The sequence below is a fragment of the Xylocopa sonorina genome, chromosome 5 (assembly GCF_050948175.1).
Source record: "Xylocopa sonorina isolate GNS202 chromosome 5, iyXylSono1_principal, whole genome shotgun sequence".
In the NCBI taxonomy this organism is placed as follows: domain Eukaryota; kingdom Metazoa; phylum Arthropoda; class Insecta; order Hymenoptera; family Apidae; genus Xylocopa; species Xylocopa sonorina.
This window is the reverse complement of record NC_135197.1, coordinates 7,709,958-7,725,267: the sequence shown is the minus strand read 5'-3', so window position 1 is coordinate 7,725,267 and position 15,310 is coordinate 7,709,958. Positions and strand designations below refer to the sequence as shown.

Here is a 15,310-nt window from a genome sequence, read left to right as displayed (position 1 = left end):
CACAAAAAAAATAACCCACAATTGTATTGAAATATAATTGGGTGGATAGAAACATTATGCACTTTGATAAATATTAAATAATAAAAATATTATACTCTTTCTTGCAACTATGAGTAAAATTTTCGTTACATATTTCTCACAATTATAAATTTATGCTATATGTAGAGAGACTAAGTAAAATAGAACACATTTTCATTTTCAACCAACAGAAGATCGAAGCAAACAAAACATATATGTACAAGTTAAATACGCGATACCGAAATCTTTAAAACTATTGTTACTGCACGTGTTAAAATACAAATGTGGAATAGGGCAGATCTAAATACATATAAACAAAACTTTGTTGTTGACTGAAATCCTTATAAAAACTTTTAGTTTGAATTATAGAGGTTGTAAGTTGAGGCAGCAACGATGCATAGAATAGATCAGTCACCCGATGCATTTTTATTTCGGGATTTAAGAACTCTAGATCCTTCGTACTATTTTAATGTATCACTGTAGCGCTGTCTTCTTCAACACTAAATCGATAATGTCGGATGTGACATGAAAATGCTAACCTAGGTTACGGATCGTGTGGTGTAAATTTACATAGGACGATAGATCTATATTATGCCTTGTTCGTGGGTCAAACCAAGATTTCAATTCCAACCTCAATAGGATTTATCCGAAGAATTGGAATAAAATGTTCAATTTATTATATTATGTTCAATTTTTATCTATTTGCGAGGAATGAGGTTGTCGTCCTTGATTTAGTTTGGAAAAAGATAATTCAATTATAGGATATTTTATATAAATAGGAATTAAAAAATAATTTTTGTATAAAGTAATAAAAGTGACGTAAAGTTGTAATGATTGAAAGCAAGTTCGCGAAGCAACTGCCGATCTTTAGAAATGAATTGCAATGGGGAGTCGTCTTTGGGTGGTGAACGTAGATTGAATAACTTTATGGATATCAAACCAATTATTACGTGTAAGTTCATTAATTAAAACATTAATTTATTTAACCTCTTATCTGCGATGACATTATTGTTAAGCATTGTTATTTACGCCCTCAATGAACTGTCAATCTTCATGATGTTTCTTTTTTCTTCTTCAATTGGAATTATTCGAGATATGATGTGATATTTTTTAAAGCTGTTTAACATATAGTAATAATTTCTTTTGTAATTATAATTTTTTAAACAGTCAGTATTCATTCTTGACGAACATATGTTATTTTAAATAGGTTAACGTTCTTACTTTTCTTTAAATCGTTTTAGTTTTGTTTTGTTCGTATCAAGTGTATTGCATAAAAACCTATCAATTAATTGCATCTATGAAGTACTATATTGTAAAAATAATTTTTCATTTACAATCGTTTAACATCCACTGCTCTTTTGATTTCTCCACTATAGATGCAGGAGATGACAAATTATTTTCTACATTGGAGAACAGTTTGGTTCAAGCCATACCTGCTGATATGGCGGAATGGCGTAGATCATTTAGCAGACCAGTTAAGCAAGTCAAACTTGGGGCAACTTTTGTGCCCTTCACAAAGGATATTTTGCCAACTGAGGAAGATTGGCATTTGATAAAACAACCAATATTCCATATCTATTGGACTGAATGTTCTGTAAGTAGATTAATAGTCTACTTATCAAACAGTTTATAAATACATTAAGTTTATATATTTGTTTCATATTTTTCTGATTGTACATATTGAGATTACAGGACATAGATACTTACAAAGCAAGTGTCAGGGAGGATATAGATAGGTGGTTAAAAACATTAGGAGAATATCACATTCATGAGTGGATGATTGTTATAGTAGAAACTTATGATATAAAAAAGACTAATAAGTTATTACCTAGAACAACGGTTCTAGATAAAATTCGCAGTGATTTTGCTGCCAGAAATGGTGATAGGTGAAGTAATAATTAATTAATAAATGTTTGATAAGTTTAAATACTCTTATATGCAGCTCTGTTATATCTTATATGTTGTATTTTATATAGATGTTGTGCTGTAATAAATCCAATAAAATCAGAGATGCGTTCAGCTGAATCATGGAGAAGTTTAATTGTTCGCATTCGTTATTTAATGCTTGTTGCATATGATAAAAGACTATGTCACTTTGAAGATGTTATTAGGGAACAAAGAGAAAGTAGAAATCATCCAACTTGGAATTTTTGTCACTACTTTTTATTACAGGTAAATTAAAATCCATAATTTTAACCATTATCTTTGTATATGTATCTGCTTTTTTAGATGTTAGTGTATTACATGTTAATAATATAATATATAGTTTTTAAACAAAGTTTACTTTTTTCAGGAAGAACTTGCATTTGTTCTGCAAATGTTAGGATTGTACGATGAAGCATTAGTGCAATATGATGAATTAGATGCTCTTTTTACACAATTTGTGCTTAATTCAAACTTAGGAGGTATGATATTTTTATTTTATTTCCTTATACGTTGTTTGAAAGTTATAAAAATTAATATATTATGAACAAAATTTGTAGATACACCAATTTGGTTAAATCTATTTCAAACTCCTTTGAATAATTGGGGTGGTGTTAATTTAAGCAATGGTACAAATCATCATTTAAGACATCTTTTGGCTGAATGTAAAGCATCATTATTAGATCTTAGAAGTTATTTATTCAGTAGACAGTGTGCCATGTTACTAGCGCTTAACAAACCGTGGGAGGTTTGTAATCATCGAATTTCTATTTTGATTACAAAAAGTTTTGTCTGAAGTTTTTGCTGTCAATACTGATATGTATAATAACTGTAATTTAGGTTGCGCAAAGGTGCTTATCATTTGTTCATAACACATTAAGCGAACTACGTATATTAGAAGTTCAACGACCTGAAGGATCCATTGAATGTTGGTCTTTTCTTTGTGCATTAGAGGTATTGCAAGCCTGTCAATTATCATCCCATAATATTGATAATAATCAACAACTAGACCTCTGCTCTTTACATACAGCCAGTCTATGGGCTCTTGCTAGGGATAAAGTAAGTTGTTATTGTGTTTGTATGTGAATAATTTTATTACAAAGGTTACTAAAAATTAATAGTAGGAGACAATACCTTTAGTAATTAAAAACTTGATTTGAATCTATTACAGCTGGGAAATTTAGGGAAATTATGTGGTTTAATGCCTGGAAGTGAACCTTCTAGTGAACAACTGCATACAGTTGTTTATCTTATTGCTGGTATGGGCGATTCTGAGCCTCAGATAGAAGGAAAATTAACACCTACCGATAAATTGAAAGAGGCGCTTTCGTCAAAAGAGGCATTTAAGAAACAATATCTTGAACATGCAGAATTAGCTATGGGTACTTATAAGCATGTAGGTCGGATTCGATCAGCCAGACTAATAGGGAAAGAACTAGCACAATTTTATAGCGAACTTGGCGAGAACCAAAAAGCAGTGGCATTTTTGTCAGATGCTTTGAAAACTTACAGTAGTGAAGGTTGGAATCACTTAGCAGCACAAACTCAACTTGAATTGGCGCAATGTTATAAAAGAATGGATGATGTTGAGAAATACACGAAAGTCTGTGCCTCTATTGCTAGTTTAGATGTACTGCACATCACTGTCCGTAATACATACTTTGAAGAAATGTTTGGGTACATGAAAATGATCTCATCACCAGAACCATTACTCATTGAACTTGGATGTGCTTTTGTGATACTCAGTATGGAAGTTAAAGTGATGGATAAAGTAGTGCAAGATTGCGTTGTCAATATTGAGATATGTATGCAAAGTTTATTTCCTAGAGAAGTGAAATGTACTAAAGCTTCTATATCTGTTGAAGAAATTCAAAAACCCCTATTATCTAATAAGAAAAAGGGTTCAAAACTACCACCTGAACCATCAATTCCTTTATTATCAAAATGTACTTTAGAAGATATGAAACCGTTTGATCCAAGTTTACTTCAATTACAAGTACATTCGTATTTAGATTATAAAGAAGACAAAAGTCTTGGATCTGCTAGTGTGGTGCATAGAAATACTAAACCTGTCGTAAGACGTTCTGACAGTACAAAACATAGAAAACCATCTGTTAATGCAAAAGGTGATTTTAGTAAAGCATTATCATGTAACGAATTTATTGTAAAACCAGGTACAAATACATTCACGTTAACCAGACGCGTCGATCAACCTGGTTTCTATAAAGTCGGCCAACTGTCGTTGGTTATTGAGGAAAAATTAGAATTTTTATCGGCCTTTTTAAATCCTCGATTATGCTACGAAGTAGCTAAAACCCAACCTACGATTTCGTTAAAATGTGGTAGAGATTTATTGGCAGGCCTTATTCAAAACGTCGATTTGATTATTATGAGTGGGAGTATAAAAATAACAAAAGAAATGAAACTTAAATTACGTACATCTAGAGGATTAGTAATACAAATGGATAATTCAACAGGAGCAATGTCTAAAGAATTAGAAATACCACTGCCACTTTGTGAACCATTTCAAACAATACGATTAAAATTTAAAGTTTTAGCCGAATTACCACCAAAGAAAGATGCATTATCAATGGAACACAAGGTATATTTCTCATTTATTTTATATGCTTTATTAGTTGAAAATAATAGGTATATGAAAAGGGAGCAAAAATTTTTAAATATTGATGATTATCAATATTGTAGTTGAATGTTCAATGTCCATGGGGTTCAGAAGAAAGCATACTTTTGCATTTTGGCCCACCACTTATGTCCAATATGAAACTTCACACAGCAAAACAAAGAAAATTTCTTCAAATAATTGTGACAGGATTAACAAGTCAACTTCTACAACTAATTGAACCAGAATTAATGACAGTAACATCAATAGATGTTAATTTTAAAAGTTTAAATCCTATTGCCGGCCAGAGGCTAGTAATAGGTAATGGAATAAATGTATCATTTATGTGGGAACTTGAAATTGGTAAAGATGAGAAGTCTCTGATGCCAATAAAGACTGATTTTCGTGTAAAATACATACCAATCAGTGATACTGAAGAATTTAACGATTTGCATACCAACGATGACCCACTACAAATACACACATTACAAAGAATGGAAGAAGCATCTAGTCTTTATAGATGTTATTTTGACATTACAGATTATGTGGTAAGGGTATAAATTACTTCTTAAGCTTTTCGTTTATTGGATATAAGTTAGTAAAAATCTGTATTTTATAATTAACTTCTGTAAAAATTCTCTTTATCAATAATTCAATTGCGATAAAAAATGTAAAATATAAAAATTTATTTAAAACAAATATTTTGAAAAGGTGAGTTTCTATTTATAATATCATTTTCCAGACTTTATTTACAGTGTCTTCAAAAGTTGAACCAGCTGGAAATGGAGGTGAATTTTGTCGTGCTGGTAGCATGTGCCATCTTTATCTCACAGTAACACGTATGTTACCTACTCCTAATCCAAATCCTTCACCACAATTAATGTATGAGGTTCTTGCCGATCAAGCTATGTGGGCTGTATGTGGTCGTACTGCTGGTATTGTGTCTTTGGAAGTATTAAAAAAACAAAGAGTCACATTAGACGTGATGCCATTAACCAGCGGTTATTTACCTCTTCCCGTTGTTAGATTGTCTCGATATATTCCAGCACCCGAGTCTAAAAGTGGTAAGCATTTTAATTTTTGAAAAAGTTTGAAATGTTGGAGACACCTTGTTCCTTGTTCTTTATTTGAATGTTATGTCCCTTAAATCTTAACGTAATTTATTTTATATCTCCATCCATTCATATTGCTAACATTAATTAACTTTTTTAAGATACGATTCGTAAAAGTGAAATAGCTTCTAGTTCAAGACTAGAACCATTCAGTCCTGGCCAAGTTTACAATGCTAGTAAAGCACAGCAAGTTCATGTTCTACCAGCGGCACCTTCAGAAGTAAACTAAATGCAAATATTGATATTAATAAGTACATAATACATCTGCAACATTATAGAATGCAAATTGTATGCATATTGATCAAGACCATTTCTACATTCTGGTATATTTCTATGATACTGAGTAATATTATTATTATTATTCATTTATCAATCATCACTGGTTTGTTTATGATTTTTATATTTCTTAAATTGAAATTTGAATTGTGAAGAAAAGTTATATGTTTTGGATTAAGTTATGTTCATACAACGTTTGTTCAAAAGTCAAATTTCAATTTGCATTGTCGTTTATTTCTACTAGTAATAAGTAATTATTAATTTATAAGTTTTGCCATTGAAAGAAACAAAATGATATGACAATATATTATAAACAGTAGGTAAAACTTAAAAGTTTTATTGGTGAAAAATATTTCTTCTTCTGCATTAATGTGATTTATATTCTAGTGAACTAATTGAAGTCTTCATTTTTTTTATATTGTTGTACAGTTTATGTGTAAAATTTGAAAAAACATTTTTCTGTTTAACTTGAAATAAGTTGTAAAAATTTGTTACTTTTATTTTAAAAAGTATGTACTTATATAACTTTTCTACATTATGTATATATAATAGCATAAATAGTTTAAACTGTTTTTTGTTTTTTAAGTATTTAATTTTTTTAATATAAATATTACATGTGTCAGATTTTCATTTTAAAACATTCACAATAACTATATTTAATTCTTAAATCTTCACAAATTATGTTGTTTTAGTTTTAAGATGATTGAATATTTAATTCTTTTTTTTTTTAAGTACAATTCTATACAATTTGTACAGATGTTCATCAAGAATATACTCATAACATTGAATAAGAGCATGAAATTATATAGTTTGTACACAAATACAGCGAGAAATAGTTAACATCTACCTTAAGGATAAAGATGTTGTGTACTATAATAAATATTTGTGCAAAAATGTAAGTACATGTAAGTATATAAAAAGAACAAGATAAATATTATTTATGTTACACTCATTTCTTAGTTTCAATATTCTAAATATGAATATTGCAAAGCAAATTATGATATTGCCATGTTAATTAGAAAATCACCTTTCAATTAAATGGTTTGCTTTCATTCGTCATGTAAATAATATACTTATTACAATACTCAATTTGATATTTATATATATAAAAATGTCGAAACTGGACATATATACATAATATTTTTAGATGATACTACATGTATTCAAGAAAAAAATATATGTTTATTTCTATATTATTTATTAATTAATAGATAGGTAGCAAAAATATAAATTAATCATTAGGCACATTCACCTGCAATTAAAACAATATTTAAGAGAGTGTAATGTTAAAATTATTTTTAATTCAGAATATTTAAATGTCATTTTTAAATGACAAAAATGAATAAAAAGTACATGTATATGTATTTTTTGAACATATGTATACAAAGATATTTGAGTGCATTAAATACAATACCTGTTGTTATTCTTTATTTTAAGTCTAATACAATGTATTTAATGAGAACTACAAGTGTCATGAGATGTTAATACAATATTTGGGTTTACAATGATATTTTATTGTATGTATCAATTTAAAATGTTTTAATTTTATTAATAGCATAAGCAGTTGTCCAAAAAATTCTAAAGTATTTCTGATATAATGTTAAGATTATAAATTTAAAAAACTGGGTTTTATGTAATTCCATGAATACATTATCTGATAATATTGTATCCTATTCACAATAATTAGGCATTGTATAATAGATTAAAATATAACTTTTATTTTTTATATGTACATGTTAAGACAAATCTAAATTCAGAATAAAAAAAGATTTTATAAAATAAGGTAAACAATTGTTTCATTTCATGTAAAAATGTGTATTACATTTAAAGTATAATTTAAGTACGAATTCAAATACATATTATAAGTTGTCATTTAGAACTATATATTTAGATTATCAAGAAAGGAAGTTGTAGGCGTGGAAAGTTAACTTATGCATAAGGCTGGAACGCAGAGTTTTCAGATATACATATATGTATTACATTTTCATGTTTTTTAATACTTCATATGATATTTAATCTTACTTTACATATAATATTATAATTCTAGTGTCATTTTTTGCAGTATGTACGTACAGATACACTTAATTATAAACGTGAAAGAAATATTAATAAGTCGGAAGTGGCTGTTGCGTGAGTAACAATCCAAATCTACGTTTCAATGTTATTCTTTCCCTGGAATATTTATCTTCTGGAGAAAATCGAGCTAGAATAATTTCTTAAATTAATTTATTGTAATGGTTTATAAAACAACATTTTTTTTTTGTTTACCTGGATGAGCTGATAGGGTCGGTTTTCCATAAGGATCGATTTTCTATAAGACAAAAACGCATTTGTAAATATAAGAACAAAAATAAATAGAAGAATATAGTACGCAAAACAAAATAACATTAACATAGGAAAGAAACACCTTTGGTATTTGAAATTAACATATACTTATAATTAATTTCTTTCTTTCTCTTTATAATAACAAATATTTTGTAGTTATTACCTTTAACGTATATACTCGATCTCCAGTTTCATTCAAATAATACATTAAATACATATTTATTTGTTAATCTTTACTGTTCTTTGCCTTAATTCACATAGGTTATATTTTGCACTCACTTTCGATTTCTACCTCGTGGTTAATCATTCATTCCCATCACTTTTTTAACGCATGCGTGATTCGATAATAACTCGATCGACCAGCCAGATCGATTTGTCTAACTAGTAGTTTCAAAATTTTACCGTTGAGGAGAACGATCGGACTAAATGCAGTATTCTAATCTGATAATAACTTATGTATTTTACAAAGTATGCAGATATAATGGTAATTATGTTTGAAATACTCATAAAACTAAAAGTTTCATTTCATAGAATGACGTAAACATACATTTTGAGCTTGCATTTTAGGCATGCATTTAGTATATCTAAGGTCTGAAAATTTCGACCGTTAAATATATGTATGTAGTTAACTACAAAGTACACTCTAAGGTAGTATGATCTTTTTATGCGTAACAATTATTTTAAATCGATGACAAATTATTCATCAATTTTTCTTTGAATTCGAGAAATGTTAATGGAAATTTGAAGTTGCAGGTTGAAAAAATTTCGTTCGCTATTATGTTCGATTAACTTCAATCGCGGTCATAGCGCTGGTATATTATGCGTGTTAAAGGGATTGACAGTGAATGGTGTTCTTCAGTTAATAACCGAGAAGAATTTAAGAGTGGTTTATGCCTGCGTCAGAATATCTCGTGAATGATAGATCTGGTTGTTCACACACGTAACTAACAGTTCCGTGGGTGTAGAAGTTCTGACAATTCTTCTTAGCGAAGTCGAGATTCAAGTACGCATGGTCAATGCAACGAACCGCCAGATAGTCATAATACAGAGTGTCACTTCCGTTGACAGACAAATCATTGTCAGAGTGGAACGAGTATTGCCCGCAACAGGCGTATTTGGACGCGATCTTGTAAATTTTGCGTTTACAAACATTTTTCTAATGTTCTTCGACGATATCCGAAGGTACTTATATTTTTGCGTTATTCATACGTTCACGAGTTTATTCGATGCGAGTGGGATGATCATTTACATTCTAGCTTAATTCATAATTACTACATGACTAATCATTAACATCTAATCATCAATGGACATGTATCGACCTAATTTTATATCAATAGTATAATTATCTGTTTACGCTTTATATTTAGAGAACAGATTGGATAATTTTAACTAATTATTTAATCATTAATTTCTCTTACGTGTATTCAATAACTGGTTAACTGTGAAACATTACAAAAAATTGAAATATAACTTAATTTTTAAGAAACATATCAGATAAATGATAAAAAGTTAAAGCACGTTGAAAAGAAAGATAAGCGCTAGACAAAATAATGTGGCCATAGAAGTTAAAATTATAATCGAAGAAATCCATTTCAACTCGCATTATCTGTAAACACTCTACATATAAAAAATAATCGTATACCGATACCGATACATCGACTTTAAAACTAGCTTGAACTACTAATCTGGTACAGTTCGATGTTATACAGGCAATGGTTCGCTACGAACGGAGTTTCTTTTTTCATAAACAGATATCATATTTTTTCAGATGCAACCAAGAAAAATTCGATGGATTGTTCAAGTCGAGGAAGATCCATGGCAAGGTGAAAGCGTTGAGGATCAGATTACTTCCATTAAAGGTAATTAAAATGTTACAAAATATATGTTAAAGAAATCTATATTTCTCTTACATTTTGGAGCATTCACACAGCCATATATATGTATACATTTAATGATAGAATAATGAAATAAGATGTTATTTACTCGTTTTATTGGTTTCAATAGTACATATCACACTGATAAGTACTATTAAATTTCATTCATTTATTAGGAAGGTACGCTTACTATTGTGACGTTATATGTTATTTACGTAATTATAAATAGAAATGATCGACGTCGCGATCACGTTTCATAGCACGTTTTACCTTGTCTCGTTATGTAAAAATATGCAAGTTTAAAAAACCTCGTTGATGTCATATACTTTCTTTAAATGCATAAATTCATTCACAGAACTTTTCCAATATATCTTCTTCATAATGGTATTGTTTTGGCACAACTATTAGTTATTATTTTGCTATTTTATACATAGCACAAAGTTTATTAGATTTCTCTTAATAATTCAAGGTGAAGTTGTTGGAATATCATCGATGATTGCGCCTTATCACATCGTGAAATTTGAAGTACTGACCTTGAGAATCTTTCTTGAACAGTACTTCTAAACTCCTACTTTTGAATTTTGATTAGAAATAATTTGTCTGTGCTTATCTTCCCAATTCAATACATTTCTCCCTCTTTTATATGTTTAAGATACATTCCTTTATTATTAATTTAGTTTAAGTATTCGCTATATCTGTTAACTTTTTGATTGATTTTTTGATATGGATAAAGATCATCCTTTGTTCAGTTTCCTTGCTTATAATTCGCACGTGACGATATTTTTAGAGCATGTGCGATATTTCTGGTAAGTGCATTTCACAGTAAGAACAGCAACGGATGTGCATAAACCCTGAAATCAAACATTTTAATTGCATACAGTTCTATGCAATCCGAAGTTCTAAAAATCTTTGTCTCCAAAGTGTGAATGAACCTAAACATCTTACAATATTTTTAAACTGAATGTAACTATCTATGTTTATCGTTAGACAGTTTCTATATTTATAACAAACATTTCTAGCGTCAAATTTATAACGAGATAGTGGTATTGAAAGTATTGTTCAGATGTTCGAACAAATTTGATATTTTATGCGTCGGCGCTGACTTCTCGAAAGAAGATCGCCTACAAGGCAAGCTTCTCAACACCTTACAGTGTCGCGATAGACTGCATCGAATGAGGTTGTTCCTTGTTAACGAAATCTATGCCTGATTATACTGGATAGTGCTATTCATTAGAATCTCATTAAACGATATTGAACCATGTGTGCGCATTAATTGAATCAGTTAGTCTCTTAAATAATGCTTGAAAACGTGTATTCGTTGTTAATTGAATAAGAGATGCTTTCTAAAATTTCAAAAATTTGAAATGTGGTTAGTAGAAATATGATATCGTTATTTTTATAATTACGGTATAATATAATCATTGATTTTAAATATCCGAAAATTTGGTCAGTTTCGCGAGAAAATATAACATAAAAATGCGAATTATATTATGTGATGTATGTGGAATAGTCAAATATATGTAAATAATGATATTATTTGCAGTTTCAACGTTGTAAAAAGAGATGTGATTTATCAACGTGGTGCAAGGTGTAATCGTGCAGTGTATGTTGCAGTGTATATGTGTGATGATTTGTGCATTTAATTTAACGAAATATATAAATGCTTAATGTTCAGTGATTTCAAATGTGGATCTAAGAGAAAACTACTATGGATAATGATATTTGTAAGTACTTTAAATAATGAAATATATCTTTGTTTCGCCTTTATAATTATAGAAATTTAATCATGTTGGCTACATGCGTATTTAGATTCGTGGAAGGATTGTGGTATCTTTGTCTGAGATTGATCGAATTATACATAGTTGAAGAATTGGAAACGTGACGCTGTGGGAGGTCTTTGATACAAAGATGTAAAGGCATTTCTAAGAATTGTACTAATCGTATTACGTCTTGATTTTCAACATAGCTTTTAAAAAGGTGAATTGATGATTAAATATATACACGAACTTGCATAAACAGATAAAAAATTAGCTATTACATATCGAAATGCTTATTATTATATCTATGTCGTATTGGCTTTATTTTTTTATTGATGTTATGCAGATTATATTACATTTTTTTATTATATGTACCCTTTTATCTTTATATTTGTTATATTTATATAAAAATTTGATTTCTACATAGTAGGGTACCGATGATGAATAGAATGTACAACTCGTACATATTGTCGAGCTATACAACCCGCCTCTTTCTACCTGTTCCATTCGAGAGACTACTTCTTTCGATTTCTGAGATCCTGTTTACCTGTGATACATTGGGCCTTACGGTCCACAAGGAGGAGCCCGAGGGCCTGTTCCAGCGCACGTAGATCATGATTTTTCTATGTCCGTTTGACACTTCTTGACTATTTTTAGACACTAATGAATATTCTGTTCTGTCAAATAATTGGTTATCTATCATAATTTTTTTATAAATCGTACAAATATTATGAAACTGATACACTTGAGAGATATAATAGAGTTAAAAGAATGATCAGGAGAATCGTTTTTAAATTCGTAAGTATCAGTTTAATCGATATATTGAACAACTTTAATTCGCAACTAGCTGAGCCGAAATTTTAATACTCCTTTTATTGTTTTCCAATGTGGATATCAATAAAATTTCACGATATTTACTTAGAGCAAGAGAGAAACCATTCGAGGGTAAAAGAAAGGACGGAGCAAAGCGAAGGACGAAATGAAACAGAGGGGAAGTGTACATCGCTAGAGGGCGGGCAAGGGTGGGGGAAGTTGGGCCTTACTTGTCTCGAACTCCGAGGTTGCCAGTTTGCACGGGACTCGGCCGGTGTGCACTTCGTTTGATTGATTATTGGACGCTTGTATGAAAGTAAGAACGCCTGTCAATTTCTTTTTTCTTCCCGTTTTGTATTTTCGGCTCGCAAATCAGCCATCATTCGTTTGTACATCCTTTCATCTTATTGTCACCGAACAGTTGTTTTTCTCCGACTCTCCTGTTGTGTCCCGATACGTACCGTTTGCCTGAACGAGAAACGATATCGTGGCTTCACGCCGTCCAAGTTTCGATCGCGACGAAGATCATAAAGGCTCGAAAGAAACGCAATCCTTGGTGAGAACGAGACGAATAACCAGGAGAGACAGAAATAGTGCGATAGAGTGTACGAGAGGAAGAGGAAGAGAGCTGAAGAGATAGAGAGAGAGAGAGAGAGAAAGTTAAAAGCCCATGGCTGTAAGTGACGACGTGTTTGCGCGTATACGGATGTAGTGGTCTCCTTGACAGTGTGGAATCAACAAGTGTCGCGTACGGATCGTCATTGTCGCGCGTTGTGCGCGCGCGATTCTAACCTCATCGTCGAGATCGGCTCAGGCACTCGGTACGATTCAGTTGAGATCGTTGCTGTTCTCGGTGTTCGCGTCTCGTACGTGCAATCTGTGACAGCCCGCCCAACGTGGCGGCTGTAATCGATGTGATATTCTGTGCTTTTATTCTTTCTGTGCCCTTGGATATTGTTACGTCGCCGATCCGGTGGCTGCGTCTCCGCAACGTCTCAAGATGGAAGTCGTTTACATAGGTATGTCAGTCCGTAATTATGACCTTATTGCCCGCGGGATCATTCGATTGTTGTTACTTGCATTTTGCAATCGTTTCTGGCGTCGTACGAGTCGACGTCTTGATTTTACTTTTATCAGACGATCGTTTCTTATGTCCTATGACGTTGTATGTTGATATTAGGTAAGGACTCGTCTGGTACCGAGGGCTTCGCTTCAACGTAGGGAAGTTAACCTTCATTTTTCTTTGTCTCTTTCGAAATCTTAAGGAGACCCTTGCATTCTTAGTATTATACATCGAAGAATGTTCTGATCTTTATGGTAATCGTTAGTATTTGACTTTCTTATTGGCACGAGTTTCATTTTATTTGTGTTCATTACGATTTAAATTGTATTTGTGTCTGTGTTTATTCTAATATATTTGATAAGTAACTGCACATGTGTCGAAAGGGACGTTCAGGTTTTAAAATCTCATTACTTCTGTACATAGTTCATGGAAAAATGTGGAAAAATGTCATAAACGTTAACGAAGTAGACTATTCTAGCTTTTACCTGTACGTTTTTCTACTCTCACCGTCAGTAGGCAATGAGGCTATCTATGTTCTAAGGTATGCTTTATCTAATCTTTAAAATATTTATTCACCATATACGCGAAACGTATGTATACGTCAAGAAAGAGGTGCGGTACACGTGCACGTCAAGAATGATAACTGGGCTGCGTAAGTGGTGTCATTTAGATTAGGACGCGGTAGGTTTGATAAACATGCTTATATACTTTTAATGAAATTTGAAAATATCGTGCGAATTTTGTACGATGATTTCTTGAAATTCAACAAATTTTACAGATTAATTTTTACATATATGTATACTCTGATTAATAACGATATGTTAATCAATTTCTGTATTTCATTCACTTTGCTAGGGTAACGATAATTGAATGTGTCTTCATTGACAGCCTCCCCAATTATTATGTACGAGAACAATGGTGTATTTTCATGGAAAAACTGGAATCTTGTTTGTTAAATAATTCGCGTAAGGCCGTCTGCATTAATTGGCTCATCAACACACAAGTACTCACGTAATTGTCAAGATAGTTGAATTAAAGTGTTTGCTGTGTGAACGCACTATATTTAGCAGAAATTATCGTTCATGTAGGTATGTAACACTGTTCTTCGATAAATTTGTACCCATTTATTTCTGTTGTAAACAATGTTTAAATGTCGACATATTTCACGTACTTCTTGTTTAAGAATTAATAACTGGTATTGTGAGATGAATGACTCACGGTAACACGTGTCAAAATAATGAAGTTCTTTGTTTTCCTGATTTCAATGAATTTATTTTAGCGGAAGGAACGTATTCCTCGTTCACAGAAGCTTAAATTGGAAGAAAACAGTTATGTTGTGAATGGAAAATTGAATGTATGGAGGATTGTTTATGGTACCGTGTATTTGGTTATCTGGAGCGTTTTTTGTGCTGTGTGATTTTTGAAACGCGTTACTCTTCGTTATACAAAGATAGGTACGTATTTCATTCGAGATATTTATCAAAGATTATAATACTACATCACTAAACTTTTATAATTTTCCTCGCTATTCA

The 15,310-nt window shown here is 31.1% G+C and overlaps 3 protein-coding genes across 9 annotated transcripts in view; 2 read left to right on the top strand and 1 right to left on the bottom strand.

Moving 5' to 3' along the window:
- Nucleotides 1–404: 404 nt before the first annotated feature.
- Sidl (SIDL trafficking protein particle complex subunit 10) lies at nucleotides 405–6,361 on the top strand. 2 transcript variants are annotated; one of them, XM_076894915.1, is made up of 11 exons: nucleotides 405–970; nucleotides 1,395–1,612; nucleotides 1,711–1,904; nucleotides 1,995–2,190; nucleotides 2,312–2,423; nucleotides 2,502–2,689; nucleotides 2,782–3,000; nucleotides 3,113–4,543; nucleotides 4,645–5,106; nucleotides 5,301–5,622; nucleotides 5,772–6,361. In XM_076894915.1, the coding sequence occupies exons 1-11, from the start codon at nucleotides 892–894 to the stop codon at nucleotides 5,897–5,899; spliced, it is 3,549 nt and encodes a 1,182-aa protein (XP_076751030.1). In that variant the 5' UTR covers nucleotides 405–891; the 3' UTR covers nucleotides 5,900–6,361. The 2 variants fall into 2 exon arrangements, with proteins under 2 accessions (XP_076751030.1, XP_076751031.1); XM_076894916.1 differs by lacking the exon at nucleotides 5,772–6,361 and having other exon boundaries at nucleotides 5,314–5,529.
- Nucleotides 6,362–7,817: 1,456 nt separating this feature from the next.
- Nucleotides 7,818–8,613, bottom strand: Nop10 (Nop10 ribonucleoprotein). The gene is made up of 3 exons (XM_076894930.1): nucleotides 8,435–8,613; nucleotides 8,215–8,257; nucleotides 7,818–8,149 (listed from the first exon to the last, which is right to left on the bottom strand). Exons 1-3 carry the CDS (start codon nucleotides 8,486–8,488, stop codon nucleotides 8,052–8,054), a joined length of 195 nt encoding a protein of 64 aa, XP_076751045.1. The 5' UTR covers nucleotides 8,489–8,613; the 3' UTR covers nucleotides 7,818–8,051.
- Nucleotides 8,614–9,961: 1,348 nt separating this feature from the next.
- LOC143423471 (dystrophin, isoforms A/C/F/G/H) overlaps nucleotides 9,962–15,310 on the top strand; it is a 361,743-nt gene continuing 356,394 nt past the window's right edge. For 4 of the 6 annotated variants that reach the window (XM_076894837.1, XM_076894838.1, XM_076894836.1 and 1 more), the window contains exon 1: nucleotides 9,962–10,130. In XM_076894837.1, the coding sequence (XP_076750952.1) occupies nucleotides 10,040–10,130 (91 nt within the window). In that variant the 5' untranslated portion in view covers nucleotides 9,962–10,039. Of the gene's footprint in view, nucleotides 10,131–12,887; nucleotides 13,032–13,121; nucleotides 13,735–15,310 lie in introns of those variants that run through there. The other 2 variants (XM_076894833.1, XM_076894834.1) reach the window with 2 other exon arrangements.